This window comes from Branchiostoma lanceolatum, chromosome 7 (genome assembly GCF_035083965.1).
Source record: "Branchiostoma lanceolatum isolate klBraLanc5 chromosome 7, klBraLanc5.hap2, whole genome shotgun sequence".
In the NCBI taxonomy this organism is placed as follows: domain Eukaryota; kingdom Metazoa; phylum Chordata; class Leptocardii; order Amphioxiformes; family Branchiostomatidae; genus Branchiostoma; species Branchiostoma lanceolatum.
In genome coordinates, this window is record NC_089728.1 from 12,114,555 (window position 1) to 12,133,530 (window position 18,976).

Here is an 18,976-nt window from a genome sequence, read left to right on the forward strand (position 1 = left end):
CTTTGGGCGCCATATTGAAACTTGTCAGGTGAACCAGCGGAGATTCGCTGGTGGGACGTCCGATAAGAACTGCGTTTTGTCGACTGTGCTCTTACCTTGATTGCCCCCGGTGGACCTGCAGTTACACTATGGCGTCCTGTTTATGATCTGAGGAGAGAGCAATATTCTAAATCGCTTCATAATACGACGGTGGCCGCTTTTCACTGCAGTTAACGTTTACTTCCTGTATCTACTAAATGACAACACAACACTCGACAGGTTATTTTCCAGTGCAGCAGATAAGACAGATGTGGATAACACAGAACTTTGAACTTACAGTCGTCTCTTTGATAGCTTGATCTTTTGTCGATAACTTGTCGATCAACATCATGGCACAATCCCTTGACGTCTGCAAGAGAGAGTCAGGGAAAATCTGGCATCGCAAACCTGCCCCCTCCAGTGATGATGGGTGAGTGATAGCATGGTGTGTTCATGGGAACATCTGTGGACATGATAAATGGTTAAGTATAACCATGGAGTGCAGCAAGATATGATTTTTTTGCCCTGACTCATGACTTGAGATAACCTATATTTTTTCTAGCCAGTAAACTGTTAGTTAAAATTTATAATAATGAACGCAAGACGTATAGGATATCTCAATCAGGTTGTAGTGAACAGATGCAAGGGTGAGGGAAAAGAAAAAAAGGGTTGTGTCCGTCATCATCGTTAGAATGAAATTACATGCATCATGTATACTATGTGAATTGTAATTAGAGTAATAAACTCACTTCAAACGTAAAAAGAGAGAGCTTAAAGAATTATTAGAATTACAGATGACTAACACTTTGTGTAATTTTGATTTCTGTTTCCAAAGACTTGTAGTGAGCATCAAGCACACATTGGGAACTGCAGTGTCTCCACATGTGCGAACTGTCCGCTTCCTGCACGTCGCATTTGACTCAACAGGAAACAGTTTCATCGCAGGAGATCATCAGGGCAACATCTACTTGTTTGATGTGGCAAAAAACAGGTAATGCTCATGTTAACTTAGTACTGTTGTACTACAATTACTAATTCTAATCTTACAATGCCTTAGACGATTATCTGATGTTTGACAATTGTGACCTTACCTGACAGGTGAAGTTACCAATTTATTAGTCTGGACTCCAGCCATTCACGAAGGCAGAGTGAAGGTAGATCATAGTGGGTATAGCATTCATGGCTGGATTTCAGGTTACCAATTTGTCAGTCATAACATCTAATTTTGCTTGTTTATTCTGATAAATGCATTTTCCAGATACTCTCATCTCCCAAATAAACATACCCCCCGGAATAAACATACCCCCTGGACAAATCTTCAAAATCTAATAAACGTACCCCCCGGAATAAACATACCCCCCGGAAATTGACCATATTTACAGATAAACTGTGTCCATGCTACTTCTGTCCGAAGGAAAGAAGATGATTAACCGGTTCTCTTTATTCATCTATTGACTATTTATGCCTGTCTGAGGACCATACCAATTAAGTGTATAACTATTGAACAGAATAACTGTACACATCTTGTTCAAATTATAATATTCCTTGCCGCTTCAAAAAGATATACTGTAGTAGCAATGTTGAAAAAATTGGGCATAGGTTCCCCGCTATGACCCCTAACCGGGGGCCAACGGTGCTTCAAATTCAACAAGTTAAAATGTACATGATCATTGATACATGCATTTTCTGCTTGGAACTTGAAGCAAGTAAATTGTTGTATATACTGACATATAATCAAAACATGAAAAGTAGTTGCAAAACTTCTCAGTTCACTTGGATGGGCAACACTTTGAAAGTCTACTCTTTTTCTATACAAATGTGTCAACATTTAGAAGATGAACAGAAAATTACAATATCCTGAATATATGGTCATCACATGCAGGTATTACTTATGTTTTGTAAAAGTCATGATAGAGAAAAGGAAGACTATGACAATCACATGTATATGATGTAACTTTTTGTCTTTCCCAACTTGCCATTTATCTTCTATGCCTTCCATATAGAAACATAGATTTGCAAACATTACATGCCACAAATCATTGTGCTGTGTCAAGGACATTTAATATCATATAATATCAAAGACAATATTATATAATGTTCTTGGCTTTTGTTGTTGCAATCCAAATAATTTAAAATCTAAAAATTACCCTTGTATGTATCATTTTGAGAAACTAAATTGTCAACGAATTTGTGAGAAACCTCCTGAAGGCTTGTTACAATGTTGCCACAAACTACAGGGTTCTCATGTTACATGAAAGGGTGAGCTATAGACAGTGGCGGCGCCACAGACAGAAAGGGGCGGGGCTAACAGAACGTACACTCATGTTCTTAGAAACCTCCGGCATTCTTTCTGTAAGGGGAGTGATCTTTTTTCAAGCATTTTTCAGTGATAAAAATGGTGACTAGATTGCAATTGATTTGTTTTATATAGACTAAGGTATTAAAAGTCTTTTTGCAAAACTGCAAAAACACATTTCTGACAAAGGCAAAGGACTTTTATTTGTAGATCAAAAAGAGTTCTTTCCCCTTCTTGGAAGTGAGATCTTCCAAAACAAAACATTCCCACGGACTGTTACTGCCGGGTGCGTTACTATGGCGCTTTTCGAAGGGCTAAATTTTCATGTTTGCGGTAGGATTGAAATGTTTTGATATACTTTCAAAGTAATTATAAAGTTTTTGATGCTAAGACACAGTTTTTTGTGGTGTTATTTTTATATTTTCATTTTGGGAAAGACTGTATCTCACGTGAGTAGAGTAATGTATTACATGTACATGCGTAACGTTACTTGAAACACTTTGCGCCGCTGACATATATTGGTTTCTGGTCAGCATGCTTTGGTTTACGATGTAATGAGACTGCTAAAGTTGTTCATATAAAAAGAATTGCATTTCAAAACGTCAGTGCGGCGTCTTATTTTCGCCAAATAACAACGTTGACTTTGAAGTGTTATAGAGATCGACCGATACGTTACGACTAATACGAGTTCCGCCAGGATTTCACAAAGGCCGGGTCATAGCGGCAGGGAAAATTCAACGCCGCTTGGCCGGAAAATAATGAATTATGAGCAAAAATGCCGGGGAAATATTGGCAGGAAAAACCAAACTTTGAATTTCAAGGGGATCCCAGGTTAGCAAAACTCAAATTTAAAAAAAGATAATAAACGTACTGTCCAAAATAAGAACGTACTGGGTGGATTTTGAGGCTGAAAAAAATAAACGTACCGGTACGTTTATTTGGGAGATGAGAGTACATGTTACCTTGAAACCGATTTCTTATGTCGTTGACAATTGAGTTTGAGTTTTATTTAGATCCACAATTAGCCTCGTAAGAGGCTATTCTTCCTGTGGTCTACACAATATTTTCACAAAACAGTCGGAATATTCAAAGACATACAACATGACAGTAGAGGACAAAAATTCCTTAAAAGCATTAATTACAATTCAAAAGCAATAATTACAGTCCTATTATTTGCTAATTGCCGCCGGTCTTGTTCCATAGCTGAGCCATTCTGTACAGGAAGCGCCTTTTCTGAGAGTTGGATTTTGGTTTTGGAAGTCTGATTGTGTTCGTTCTGGTTGAGCGTGTTTGGTAGCTGTGGATGTCTGACTGGAATGTTAGTTTGTCATACAGGACCCTAGGTTGTTTGGTGAACATTATCCGTCTAAATGTGGCAAGGCTTTTCTGTTGAATTCTGTCCCTAACGGTCAGCCAGCCCAAGGTCTTCAGCATGGTTTCCACATGTGTGTCACGATCACAGCCCAGAGCGAGCCTTGCAGCCCTGTTCTGAATCACCTGTAGTCTTCTTATGTTGTTCTGTGTTGTGTTTCCCCATACTGAGCAACAGTAGTCTATATAAGGGATTATCAAGGCGTTGACTACGGCTATTCTCTGTCGAAGTGGTAATGCATCCTTAACTCTTCCCACCTGTACATGTGCTAAACTGCTGTTGCACTTCTTCACTATGTGAGTTATATGGTTATCCCATGTGAGGTTTTGATCAAGGTGCAGTCCAAGTAACTTTACTGTGGGACACTGTTCCAGACGTTGTCCCCTGAGTTCCAGCTCCAAAGGTGGCGCTTCTCTGGTTTTCTTTGATGTTCCCACCAGCATCGTCTTCGTTTTTCCATTGTTCAGTTTCAGCATATTTTCATCTGACCATGTTGCCACTCTTTCTAAGTCTGTTTCAGTTTCTGTTCTTATGTCGTCCAATGTGTGTCCTCGTGTGTGAACCGTGCTGTCATCAGCATATTGGTCTAGTGACCCATTTTGTACAGACTCCGGCATGTCATTTACATAAATATTGTACAATTGCGGACCTAAGCAGCTTCCCTGTGGCACACCACAGTGTAAGGTTCTCTGCTTGCTGTAGGCTCCATTTGTGTATACTTGCCATTTGCGGTTTGTTACAATGCAAAGCAACATGCAGAATATAGATATTCCAATGGAATTAAGTACTAGAACTTAATAGAAGCCATCCATCTTGCTTTTTTGAGACTGTACAATTAGACAACAGAAACAGGGAATTCAACTCTTCTGCAAAAAGGAAGTCCATGTAGCTATAGCTTGGTGCTGCTATATACCTACGCTAGAAGCCTTTAATACCTTTAGACATATCGATTTTTGCACGGTTGCAATCCTTCTCCTTCATTAGCGTAAGAAATGGGATTAAACTTGGCATTTCTGGCAGCAGCATCTGGGAGAAATTAAAGGGATTGGTTGAGATTTTCCAGGAAAGTTTTCTTTTTGCTGAAGCTGCAGATTGCCAGACATGACTGTAATAGAGATGTGGGTTGAATTGATTATGTATTTGCTGCTGGGAGTGACTGCTTTGTAGACATATATATATGTCACAGTAGAGATGGCGATTCAGGACAATCGGCGATTGTCCTAGGACAGATCGCGATCGCTGTTTGTCCTAGGACAGACTGCGATCGCGATCTGTCCTAGGACAATCGCCGATTCTACTAGTAGAGATTGCGATCGCAATCTGTCCTAGGACAAACGGCGATTCTACTTGGACAAGTTTGCGATCGCGATCTGTCCTAGGACAATTGCTGATTCTACTAGTAGAGATTGCGATCGCAATCTGTCCTAGGACAAACGGAGATTCTACTTGCCTGGACAAATTCTGACTAGATGGAAATGCTTTAGAAAATAGATTGAATCATTGCACAACATTTCAATCAGGTTTAGCATACTACCTACATTTCATAATTATCAACTATTTTAGGTGAATTACTTCATATTTTATAATGGATGAATGAGTATGTTTTCTGATAAAGTAATTTCTGATAAAGTTGAGTGACAAAATTTTGATAATGTGTGAAAGATGTCAGTTGGAAGAAGGTGATCCAACAATGTTTCAGTATGCAAATTTTGAGGTGTCAAGATATTACTCACAGTTTCACACCTATTGAATTCACAACCATAGGGGAACAATAACAATTGTAAAGTGTTAAAACAGGTGTCAAAATATCAATCTCAGAATTTGTAAATACTAAATAAAATCATGGATTATACAAGATATTGCTGTTTCCTTTATTAGTATATCTTAGCATCATTAAGTTTGGATCGCCGTTTGTCCTAGGACAGATTGCGATCGCAATCTCTACTAGTAGAATCGGCGATTGTCCTAGGACAGATCACGATCGCGGTTTGTCCTAGGACAGATTGCGATCGCAATCTCTACTAGTAGGATCGGCGATTGTCCTAGGACAGATCGCGATCGCCGTTTGTCCTAGGACAGACTGCGATTGCGATCTGTCCTAGGACAATCGCCGATTGTCCTGAATCGCCATCTCTACTGTGACATATACATGAACAAGTAATTACAAAGTAAAACATTTTCCTTCATTTTTACAATAAATATTTGAATTGGGTGTCATTTCCGTCACATGAAATTAGTTCCTTGCTATGTTGTAACTACATAGATGGGGATGAAGAAAATCTTCTAAGATTACGATAAGATTACGATATAAGACATACAGTGACATCTTGATGACATAGGTATACGTAGCTGAGCAAGTTACCATGGCAGGAAACTCAGGATGTGTCTGAGTTTTGTGTGTTAAGAAATCCATGATCTCAATTGAATTCTGATTGCAATTGTACTGTGCAAAAATGTCAAGTGAGTGTAATTGGCAAAACATATTATGGTAAATGTAATCGATACTATGTAATCTCTGTTACTGTATAGATTGATACTGGTACTTCCCTTGTTATTTGTTTTAAACATAGCATAAATCATTTTAGGAACAGTGCATATGGTTCCATCATGCCTGGAATCATAGATCTTAAAACTGTGATGAATTATATACTTCTTATTCATCAATCATCAAAGAAGGTTAATATGCCATTTAGGTCAGTTGGGAATTTGCATATTTTGAAGGGTCAACAGGGGGTAACCTACAAAACTGGTGTAATGTGATATCATGTTGAAAAATAGATTGTAATTTTTGTGAAAATAGTCGTTTGCAGACCATCATCATCAACAATAGCACCCTATGCATAATTCCTACTGATGCTCTAAGTTATAACAAGTACCAAGAGATGTGGCCTAGATTTGTAGTACGATCAGATAAGCATACTGATGGTGATAGCATTGTAGACTCATTTGTCAAGTAGTGTATATTTCAAACATAATGGTTTTTTTACAGGCTTGTTGTCAGGACAGACCACTTTAATTGATTTTTATTGGCATTTGTTGTATTAGTTTTGTCAGGTTACAAATAACTGGTGTATTGATTGAGAAAGTATGTTGGATGTTATTTTGCATGCTGCGTCGCACATCAGTAGTCTGTCCCGAAAGTCAAGTAGGCTTATGCCTAATGTCCTTGACTTTCTTCACAAAGGCAGGCCCTTATGTAAAATTTATCAGCCCATTTATCTGCAGACATCACTGTTTCTGTCCTTTTTACCATAACTAGTCCCTGAGGAACATACAGATCATGTGGAGATGGTGTTGCTGGTGTTGGGTACATGGCGATCCATCACTGTGGTTAAGGATGTGTAACCCAGCCGCACTTGAGCAGCTGTTATGTTGTTGTAATAAATCATAGTACATTCCCCAGGGACAAGCATTGTAACTTTACACAATACTTTTTCAATATTACAAGGAATAAACGACTGATACTGCTTTGCTGGACTCACATAGAAGGCTATGTGGAAAACCTTATTCCGATGTTACATTTGCCCCGCTATATAATCTTGTAGCTCACTATAGTACTGCCCTATTGCAGTAAATCATGTGGACATGTATGTGCTGGATATTGATGCTTATCATTGCAGTCAGTGGCTTAGAAATACCTACAGGCTACTTTAACTTGTCATTTCCATCAATCAATGAGCTCGCAGTGTAACAGTGAGCTTTAGTGCTACTACATTTGATATACAGCCTGATGGTGCTTCCAAAATCATGTTTAGACCCAAGGCCAAATTCAGCAGGCTTGGAGCTATATACTATAAGGAAACACATTGACAACTTTATACCAATGAGACTTGCGAGTGTAGCAACCAGTCAAAACCACTGGTGGCTGGCCATCAGCAACCAAGAGCAGAAAATTAATTAAAAGCTCCATGTAGATATGTCGTTCAAACGTGCATGAAAAAAATCCCATAGCTATGAATACACCAGTTTATTGAAAGCTGTTATCCTGAGACCCATATTAACATCAAAACTGTTGTTCCAGGTTCTCCCTTGCCCACAGGATTGGACAGGCCTGCACAGCCCTTGCATTTGGCCTTCGCAGGAAAACAGAGTTCCTAGCTGCTCTGGCAGACTACACTCTCAGATGTTATGATACAGGTACCGTTTGTTTTCATGTTCAAATTGTCGTGAAAGAATATATACTAAATAAAGTGGTGCAAACAAAACAATTTTTGCTTTTCATGATTCTTAGATTGTCCAATTTTCAACTCTTCGATGCTGTGACTCACACATTGAAGTTTCCAGGGTGTCTGAGCTGCTATTAATCATTTAATGATAAGCCATAGCATTTTCAGCCCAGATCCATTTGGTAATATTGTGCTTCCTTCATTGCATAGCTGAGACATATATAGTATGAATTCCTAAACCTATCTTTGACATTCCCTTTTTGGAGCTTCCATGATGCGATGTATCTCTCCTTAACAGACCTTTCCCCATATTGAGTCGCCATTTTCCTTCTTCAGGCGTCAAGTATCTCCTGCAGACTTATTGATTATAATTGCAAAGATTAAGAACCTTAGGAGCTCAGCCTCTTATGCTTTCATGGTCCACGACTCCATGGTGAATACTTAATGGCCAAGGTACAGGTTGGGCCATCAGTCTGCCAACAGTGCTCTGACTGTGCTCATGATCTTTTAGCCCACGATGCTGCATGCCAGTGATAACCATTTCGCAACCATAAAACCTCCCACTCATTACATATGAAACCCAAAGTACATCCCAGTGCAGATAAGTCGTCTTTACATTTTGAACCCTCGCAAGCCATTTCCTTGTGGAAAGACATCACTCCAACTTAAATCCACAATGGCAGTGATACATGACATACAGGGTGGACATTTCATGAAGACTGTCCAAAATACTGGATAAAAGGGGAATTTTGCATCCCAAGCACATACACACAAAGGTATCACTCCATAAGAGTTGACACCCCTTCACATGTAGATGGATGGGTGGCACCACGGACACTGACATTAAATAAATGGAACGGGCAGGAATACGCTGTAAGTAAAGTTGAGATGCTGCAGTAACTTGCTGCACCCTGCAGGAGCTGTTTTTATTGGAAAGATAAATACCGCTTTGACCATGCTGATACCACAAGGGTCCGACTCTACCAGCTGCAATTATAAGAAAAAATGGCAATTTGCTAATCATTGACATGTACTGTATATTTCCCAATGGAGTACTGATTATGTCAATGGACCTATGTCCTTGCTCAGGTATTACACAGACCCGTCTTTGTATCTGTGATATGTGGAGAAATGCCTGCGATGTGCACAGAATACTCTGGCAGCAGTCAGCTGTCTAATATGTAAATATGAGCCAAGGTTTTCATTTTCTGGCCCACTGGAGACCCACCAACATACACTTCCATTTACTCAGCTTCCTTCCGCGATTGTGTTTGCTGATTGCATTCCTCTGGCGGATGATGGAAGGGGAAATCAGTTGGAAAGGAATTCATTAGGACTTGAACATAAGTGTTGGGCACATATTTGAGTGCTTTAAGTTTAACCTTTAGCACACTGAAATAGCTCTCTGGCTACCAATTCTCTAAGGGTTACGGGTTAGGCAAGAGGGAGAAGGTTAAGTGTATGTGTCCGTCCCCTTTGGAGGTCATATCATATATTCAGAGGCAGTAAAGTTGGGTTGTGGTCGTCCATCAGAACAGTGGCCTGATCAGCCAGCAGTCATATTTCCCTAAGGAGAATAAGATTTAGTGGCAGGTGATGATTATGTGTGGGGACTGAGGGATTAAACCGGGGTGGGCATGGCAGATTGGAAATTATATCTCATTTACTCCTCCCCTCTGAAATTAAAAGCACTTGTAGAGCAAGCCTCCACCCCAGCCATTCTTACGCAAATGGGAGGAATTACCATTAATACATTATCATAAAGTAATATGTTCATAGATATTAGCAACTTGCCTGATCCCTTTGTTCCAGAGCTGAAATGTATGCCTGCCAAGTGACTGTCTGCACTCTGGTATATTAAAAAAAAAATTCTACAACTTTAGTCTGTAAAAAAAAGTGTGCTGCAAATTGAAAATAAAGTTCTTTAATCTCGTTCCTTCCATGTGTGGTATAGTCATGCATCTTTTCCTGTTCCAGATTCCAGAGAGCTGATAGCTCAGATGAAAGGCCATGATGCTAGCGTGCACACCATTTCTCTCCATGCCTCCGGGCGTTACGCAATCTCCTCGTCTTGCGATACGGCACAGCTCTGGGACCTGGACACCTTCCAGAGGAGGCGCAAGCTGAATATTAAACAGTCAGTTGGAATTGTGAAGGTAATGATATATTAGTCCCTCAACACTTTCCCTGTAGAGTCCTGCTCAGGACAATATACACAGTCAAACCTGGCCAGGCAACCACCTGGCGCAGGCAACCACATAAATTAAAACAGCCCCGTCCATTTTTACATAGTTAACCATCTGTCCCCCGAGTAACCATTTTCCTCAGTCCCTTGAGTGGTTGCTGAGGACATGTTTGACTCTACTTCGGAATTGCCTTCTGTGACTTTTATATTGTCAAATTCAATGACTTAATTGTCCTAGATTTTCTGGCCTGTAAAAGAAAAGGGTGTCTTTCTTAACATTAGATTGATTAAATTTCTCTTTGCTATACTGAGTGTCAGTTACCTGTTATGATAAAAGTGGAATCTTGTAAAAAAAATATGTCTATTTTCTTGAACGTGTTCATGGTTTTAATGTTTGCACCTGATAGCAAGTAAATGCATACTATCTTCCACTCTGTGTAATAACTGGTGAAATTGCCTTTTGGTACAGTGAGTGAGCAGCTAGTAAAAGATCTTTTCCCAGTAGGACAAACTGGAAACACACAGTTGATCAAATCTCCATCACAGTGCATGCTACTGGTGTAGATAAGGGTGGGAAACAAAATGCAATATTTCTATATTTTGACTGTCAGGTTTCCTGTAGCCTTGAGATATGATGTATGTCTATTCACCTTATGAATATTGGACTACATATCTACGGGTAGGTTAACCCTCCCTCTGCTGATCACCAACTTTGCAAAATCAAACAATAGGCCCATAGCTTTGGAGGGTTAAAGCCATCCTGGGGTATTTTGCTGGAGCTTCAGTATTTTTTTCAAACAAGTAGAGAGAAGACCTCATCCTCTACCTTATAAACTTTTACATGTCCGGCAGTGCGGAGGCTAGAACGAGTCATCCGTGAATGTCAAATGTTAGTACCCCATATAACAGCTGAGGTAGCCCATGCAGGGTTCTTTATCATATTTCCCAGAACAATTGATAACATATCATTATGTGATATTATATGAAATTATGATTACATGTTTCTTTTGAGAAATATCAAGTATTTCAAATGGAACTCAAAGCACTATAAGCCCTGAATGATAATGACCAGTTAGCAGCATTTAGAGTGGTTAATTGTCCTGATCAGTCTTCAGTTAGCTGGGGGAGTTGTTTCCTTGCACCGTGTTCCTTGTTGTTGCAGAAACGCATCATAACCAGTGACCTTACCACAGCACAAGCATTAATCATGTACATGGCATCCCACTGTGTCTTTTATCATGTCAGACCGTATGGGAAGAGGGACAGCGGGAGTTGCAGCCCTTAAATGTCAAATGCTGGTGCTTTTAATAGAAACGCTATAAAAGTGTGGAGTTGTACCGAGGAGGTTTTCACAGGGTGTTCACCATGTTTCCCATGATGCACAAGTAGTAACAGTAAATGCAATTATCCAACTTAACACATTTCTGTTGACAGAGGTAAAAAACTGTTGCTATCTATATTTTGATTTTAAGACACCAGTGCAAAGATGATAGCAGTTTTGACAGGAACTTTAGATTTACATAAATGAGATTTCAGTACAAATCAACTGCAAGAAGATAAGCATGTTTATTTTTGTGTGAGGCAAATTATTGCAATGAAATTCTTAATTTTTCAAGTATAACTCAGGGAGAAATAGAGGGAGGTTGAATAGTGATAAATAATGATAATGAAGTCAGAACAAAACAGACATTCAGGCAAAGTCATCAATGGGTATCAAACTCTTTTGTTCCACTGTATGTCTGTCAGAAAGTTTTTTTTACATGAGATACATCATGTACATGTATAACCTTTGTGTGTGAACAGTGGGGCTTGTTGCCAGGTACCCTTCCTCTGTTAAACTGATTGGTATGCACACAGGAACAGTATTTTATTGGAAAACCTTATCAGTCTTGTAGGGAATGTTTTTAGGACATAGGTTTTTTGCTCAGGATATTCAGCAGTCAGCTCTTTGCGAATCTGATTACATCGTCTACTTTTCACCCTAATGCACCTTGATTGGAATTTTACTTTTTTCATTTGGCAGACTGTTCCTCTTAACTACAGGCAGGGTTCATCTAAATCGGGAAAGAGGGGCACTACGCCTTCTTGTTTCAGCCCAGCGCCCCCTTGTCGAATTCAGATTTTAGCTTAATCCACATAAATACATACAATTCGCTCCCTTGCCTGTGTGTGCTCCCTCTTGTTTGATTTTTCTAGAAAAACCGCTGTACAGGTAATATTGCATTAATGACTATAATTGTAATAATAGTGATACTGTACATGATGTATTGACTAAAGTTGCAATGTCATTTCTTCACTTAATTATTTGCCAAGCATAATAGATTATTTTCCAAAAGGTCATGTACTGAAAGCATCTATCTCAGCCGTTGACACTGGTAAAGATCTGAATCGTTCAAGTGCTTTGGAATCTGGACACCATGTGCAAGGCAGGCAGAAAATAAGATTTTCTTCTAACAACCATAATTTTCATATGATATTTTGATGAAGGTTAGACATCCAGGTAATAAGATACGCCAAACAATAGTTACTCAAGAAACTGGAGGAAATTTTGAGTCAGATGTTTCGTGTACATGATATTGTATGCATGTAAGGTCCCAGAGACATTGACAAGCCGTTGTAATGAAATTGTGGGCAGGACTCACATCTGATTTATTAACATGGTTTCTTTCCTTGGGCTTGGAGACTTTCCAGCGTATTCCACAGGGATGATATGTGCCAACATGATCCATTAGCTAAGGCAACCTGTTGATTTGTTTGTGGAACATGTCAATTTGTTCATATGTCACCAAGCACAGTGTGTCACTGGAATGAAGGCTGGGAGTAAATCCTCCTTAGAATCACCAGCTAGTGGTTGACTAAGATATTGTTCATTTAGTTAATATTTATTGGCATCAGTCCAACCACACCTGACTCCCCAGCCTGCCTGTGCACTCACTGTCTGACAGGAACATGTTCTGAACAGGATATATATTATATTAGTAATGCATAACTGTCTATATCAGAAGCAATTTGCTATAATGGTATAGGTACCTGTACAAAACATGTACAGTGGCCACCTCTAAATAAGGACCACCTGGCCAATGTGACCGTTTTTGTGACTGCTAGAGCTGTGTACCTAAACAAATTTTAGGTACAGGTACAGGTACAGGTACACGGGTTGAGGTACAGGTCCGGACCTGAACCTGTACCTAAACTACATGTACTTGTTCGGAAAATGCTAGATTTTCAATAAGGACAAAAGCATGTTTGAACTGGTAAAAACATAATATTTGATTGTGCTAGATATTATTTCTATGAAAACACAGATGAAATTTGACTCCAGCCATGCAAATGTGTTTTCTGTGCTTTAGAGTGGCTTTAGAGCACTGCCACGGTAATTTCATATATGTAATTTTATCTGTCAAAGTGGCCATCCCCTGAGTCAGGTCCAGTACCATATACAGCAGGGTCAGGTATTTTGGACCTGTACCTAATTGATTGTACCCGGTACTGTATCGGTACACCGGTACACAGCTCTAGTGACCGACTTTCCAGTCTGCTATGTTGTATATTACGAATAATCTTCAATAATTGATTAAAAGCTTTTCTGGTATGTTTCACACTACATGTATCTGTCCTTGTCCCTCCGTTCATTATATAGTTCCCCCATTCATTAACGCCCTCTTGTCAAACTGAGATTTTGGCCTGAAGGTTTAATGCAAGGAAGTAAATCTTGTCAGTAGGGATTTTGGCGTGACATTAAAGCTTCTTATATCACATGTAAGAAATCCTCAGATATTTGTTATCAGCGTCACCCGGTCACATTTGTTATACAGCTACATGTGTTGTGTTTGAATGGAGCATTTGTCTCAGGGACTGAATACAAGATACCGGTAATGCAAAAGTCACTTTTTAAAGCTGTCTTTTGTCAAATTACAACAGACATGCTTGCCATCATAGCCAATACTAATGATGAGAAAGCCATGCCAATTTCATTTCTTGGTTTGTGGATTTTAAAAAGATAGTGCTAAACTGGAAGATCAACATAAGAAATAAAGTCTGAAGGGAAAATCTGCACCTTCATCTGTACATAGTCAGATGCAAGTATTTTTTACCCACCCCAGTTTTTGCATTGTCCTGTTGCTAAAATTGTACATGAAAATGTCAGAACGAACAAATTAAACTGGTGTGGCTTATTTTTACCAATAACAAAAATTCATGGCTTATGATATGGTGTACTGAGGCAAAAAGGGACTGTGTTTAGAGTGTTAGATAACATAACATCTTCCTCAAAATGGCCATTTTCCCTGCTTGAAGCTAACTTTGTCATGTGTTCTGTGCTGTGCAGGTGTTCTTTGTCCCCCTGAGTAACACCATCCTGACGTGCTTCAAGGATGACTCCATATTCGGTTGGGAGAGCGACACCCTGCAATGCAGATTCCAGCTCCCAGTTCCAGAAGGCAAGAGCCCTCAGTACAAGGCCTTTGCCTGCCCCCGGTGAGCACTTATCATCAAAACATTAACCTTTCAATGGGCTCAAAGTGAACTGCTTTTATAACGATACCTGACCTCTGCTTTGTTGCACTAGTGTGCACACTAAAAACCTTTTTACCTACCCTGCAGCCTTTCAAAGATCAAGAAAGTCACAGAGAAAGATATAGAGATCAGATATTTTGTCTCTTCAGTAGAAAGTTATGTTTTTAAATGTTGGAAGGAGACAAGATCAGGCTGTTCATCTAAGTGGTGTATGTGGTAGGCTCATAATGCCTGCAGTTAGAGTACAGGGATTATGAGGGAATCAGGCCTCCGTGTTTGCTACCGAAACATCTTAATCTTCCCCCGTACTGACGTAACCAGGAAAGTAATGTTGATGTTGCGGAGTTGGTTACAAAGCCAAGATATATCTGTGGTTTGAACAGGATGACAGTTGATAAATGTGCAGGATTATCCACAACTTTGCTGCAATGAAACGTGTAGGGTACATTTAAGGTCATGTAAAGGTGACCTTTGAAAATTGCAAGGAACACCTGTTCCGCCATACCTTCCACTGTGTTGGAGAAACATGATGAATGGTTAGATGTATATCACCCTGTAAAGATGTACTACTCATACATTGTTTCGTAATAATTGAAATAATTACTGTTGTTAGTACCATTTTTTTAAAGATTCAATTTGACATGTACAGCATAGAATCCCTTGATTGTATACACTTATATACCATATATACAATGTAGATCAGTCTGATTGGTTTCTCCCCAGTGATGGGAGGCTGCTAGTGGCTGGAGGGAAGTCCAACTTTCTCCACCTGTGGGCGCTGGACAGCAGGCGCCTGCTGAGGATCGTACAAATGCCGCCCAAGGTGCGGGTTGTGCGACAACTGGAGTTCCTTCCAGACAACTTTGATGGCGGATCAAGTCAGGTGGGAAGTGTCTTCTTTCTTTGTGTAATGTGTGTGTATCTGTTTGTATGTGTGTGTTTCAAGGTTCTGCTGTTCTGTTTTGAAAAGCTTAGTTTCATCCAATACCTAATTTTCAAAGTTAAAGTGACTGGCGTAAGAGATTACTGTTATCCTTATCCTATGCATTTTGAGTGAGGAAAGGGCTGTCATATTCTGAAGTTTCCCCAGGCAATACAGTAGATCAAGGTGCTATTCAGAGCACTTGTTGCTGAATGAATATGTACTTCCCTATAGTGCACTAAAGCCTGCCTTATGGCCACAAGCCTGAAAGCAGTTATGGAACTCTCTCTCCAGATCTAGAGTGCATGTCAAGGCTGAAGCCCTCTACAGATATCTCGATGTGCAGAGATATTCATCTTGCCAGTGCGCATTTTGTATAAGTTTACCCATACCCTCGCTCAATTACCTCAGTCAACCTCTCTTTCCACACTGATATACATGTATTTCCCAGACACTTGGTGTTTTAAGCCAAGATGGTATCATGAGATTCATCAACATCCACTCCTGCAAGCTGCTGTTTGACATCGGTAGCCATGACAACCGCATCACCCATGCCCTGATTGGTGCAGATGGCAGGCATGTGGTGTGTACCATGGAGGATGGGTCCGTCAATGTGTACAGTGTGCCGGCACTGACATCAGAGCTCAACAAGGTGAATGTCCCTTCTTTTCTTTGTTGTTTTCATGTTCTGCTTTTCTTGTATCTTCTGCTATACCGATAAACCAAATACTTAAAAGTAAAATCATCAAAGTTTATTTGTTTCGAAGTTTAGTTTTTTTGCTGCAAGTGATTTGTTTTACCTAGAATGGTTGCTATTGCCCAACACAGCCTCCACCTCCACTACTTAAAGTGGTGTCCTCTGACAAGGACAGAGAGAAGTCCCTAGTTTCCAGAGTGAATGATGTACCCAGCATCATGAGACCCAGGTCTGCTGCAGGGGGTAAAGGTGTGCAACCCTACAGCAGGGCAGCCACGCGTGTGCCGAGGAAGGTCAGGGGTCGGCAGCCTCCTGACAGAACAGACACCACCGACCCGGGGGTGGAGGTGAGACACTTCCATCAGTATGGTAATCACGTCAACTGTTGGATTCAGTCCAACCTAATAACTAGTGTGCCTTCCAGGTACTATGCTGTTAAAGGGATTGTAAGAGTTAGAGCTGATACCTTTGTCCAAAGGCAATAAGAATATGACATGAGCTATATGTCCATTAGAGACCCTAACATTGTAAGCCTGCCTTGTGGCCATGGATCTTAGATGTAACAGGGACACATGTGCACTCTCTCTCCAGAATCATAGTGCATGTTCAAGGCTCTAATTCTAAATATTGAGTGCATGTGCACCTTTGTGCACCCAAATTTGGAGATGTGCGGTACATTTTTTGACAGTGGATGCACCAGTGCACCTAGATATATTTGTAGGGTATAGGATAGAGGTATAATTGTATACTAGTATATACCTTAGAATATTCTTGAAACTTAGTTATCAATAAAAGAAATATAACATTTGTTGTACTTTGTTTGATGTACTACCTGTTTAAGATTCTGAAGTTAGCTATAGTATTTCAGAATGAAGTTCTTAAAAGAGGCAGTAGAGTTTGTAAGTGTGTTTTGCTGACATTCCACTTTATGTTGTGCACCCAAATTTTTTCCATGCACCTAAATTTATAGGTTTTTCACCAGTGCACCAATTCCCCAAATGAAGTTTGAGCCCTGATGTTATACACTTGTATAAAGAGATGTAGACATGTGTTCATCTTGCTGGTGAACTGGTTGTATAAATCAGCTTACTCATGCTAATCTTCTATACAGACTGACCTGTCAGATGGCCTGCACAGGGGCAGACTGCTCTCCATACTGAAGGGGTTTGGAGAATACCCTGCCAAATACAGGTGTGTACCTTTTCTGATTTAAGTATATTTCATGGTGTAACAGGTGAAATGAACTTACATATGCTACATGCAAAAGTATTACTTTGTTTCCCTTACATTATTGTTTTGGTCAACAGTTGAAACAAGGATCGAGGTCTTGATAAAGCCTCCTTGGTTGAAATGTGAGATAAAGAAAATATTTTTCCTAAAGTTGTACCAAATAAGTCAATTTTGCCATGGCATACTATTGCGCAGTGATGGTAGGAACATTAAAAAAATGTAATCAAAATCAATGTCTTGGACCCAGACACAGACTTATTCAGCTTGTACCCATATGTTTTAAAATTCAGCTGCAGCAGCATACATGAAAAGTGGTGGATGGTAGTCATGTGTGTAATGGTATGTCTGGCGTTACAGAATGTTTATCTGGAGGTCACTGCTGAAGCTCCCAGAGAACCATGCTGCCTACAGCGCCCTGCTGGACAAGGGTGTCCATAGTTCATACGTACGGCTCCATGAACACTACCCCATCAAGAGCCAGAAGCTGCTCAGGGTGCTGCAGAGGTCAGAGTCTGCTTTCTACAAACTGCTGGTTGAAGATGTTTTATTGTAGCATTAGAGATTATGTTGCCTATAATATCTTCTGGTAAAGTCAATCCTATATTGATCTCTTGTAGGGCACATTGGCATTTGGCTCATAGTACATTAGGTATGGCACCATGTCCAGTAATGTGCAGTAATGGTGGTATAACCTGCACTGGATACAAGGAGCTTCTACTATGTTTAAACTCAAAGACATGGACCCATCTCTTTGCAGCCTTTCTAATGTTATCACATCATTAGAAATACAGACTCAGTGTTAGTGTTTTCTCCCACAGGACATTGTCAGCTCTAGCCCACTGGTCCCCCATATTTGGAGAGACAGACTACCTGGCACTGCTGGCCTTCCCATTCGTCAAACTGTTTCAGAACAATCAGATGGTCTGCTTTGAAGCCATTGCAACAATTCTTGGTAAGAGGAAAGAATGTCTTTAAACTTTTGGACTGACATTTTTTTTCTTTGATGCCTATGTGGATAGATAATTTTTTTTTTCTAAATCATCATTGTTAACTCTTGCAAAATTTGACAAGAATCAAAACAAGAAATTCAAAGATAGAATGCATGTATGTTTTGCTCTGTTACAGTAAACTGGTGCCAGCAATGGTTTGAGTATTTCCCCAACCCTCCCATCAATGTGCTGAACATGGTGGAGAACCTGCTGGCTTACCACGACAAGCACCTCCTACAACACCTCATCACCTATAACATCACTGCACAGGTGAAATGCCACTCTATATTGTGTTAAGTGTTAATATAAAACTAAACCTAGCATGTCAGAAGTTGTGTGGTGCTGTCCTTGGTGCTGAAATTAAAGTGTGCTAACAAGAAATTTCCACATACATTTTCTCTATCGAAATGTTTTGTTACAGGTCACTTACAGCTGATTTGATATTCTATATAGGTTTCAGCATTTAAATGTCATATTTTGTTGCATGCTCCAGAAGATTTCTCACAGCTGGACTTGTCATGTGTGAATATGGAGCTGATCTTACACATGCATTGGAAAGCTGTTCAACATATCAATAATATGTGGT

At 39.9% G+C, this 18,976-nt stretch overlaps 1 protein-coding gene across 3 annotated transcripts in view; it reads left to right on the plus strand.

Annotated features, from left to right (window-relative positions):
• LOC136439347 (TBC1 domain family member 31-like) overlaps positions 1-18,976 on the plus strand; it is a 26,817-nt gene continuing 7,841 nt past the window's right edge. Inside the window, exons 1-12 of one of the 3 annotated variants that reach the window (XM_066434731.1) lie at positions 1-448; positions 854-1,009; positions 7,708-7,823; positions 9,830-10,008; positions 14,365-14,513; positions 15,276-15,435; positions 15,926-16,126; positions 16,303-16,518; positions 17,283-17,362; positions 17,759-17,905; positions 18,220-18,353; positions 18,527-18,660. In XM_066434731.1, coding sequence (XP_066290828.1) covers positions 369-448; positions 854-1,009; positions 7,708-7,823; positions 9,830-10,008; positions 14,365-14,513; positions 15,276-15,435; positions 15,926-16,126; positions 16,303-16,518; positions 17,283-17,362; positions 17,759-17,905; positions 18,220-18,353; positions 18,527-18,660 — 1,752 coding nt within the window. In that variant the 5' untranslated portion in view covers positions 1-368. The remainder of the gene's footprint in view (positions 449-853; positions 1,010-7,707; positions 7,824-9,829; positions 10,009-14,364; positions 14,514-15,275; positions 15,436-15,925; positions 16,127-16,302; positions 16,519-17,282; positions 17,363-17,758; positions 17,906-18,219; positions 18,354-18,526; positions 18,661-18,976) is intronic. The other 2 variants (XM_066434730.1, XM_066434729.1) reach the window with 2 other exon arrangements.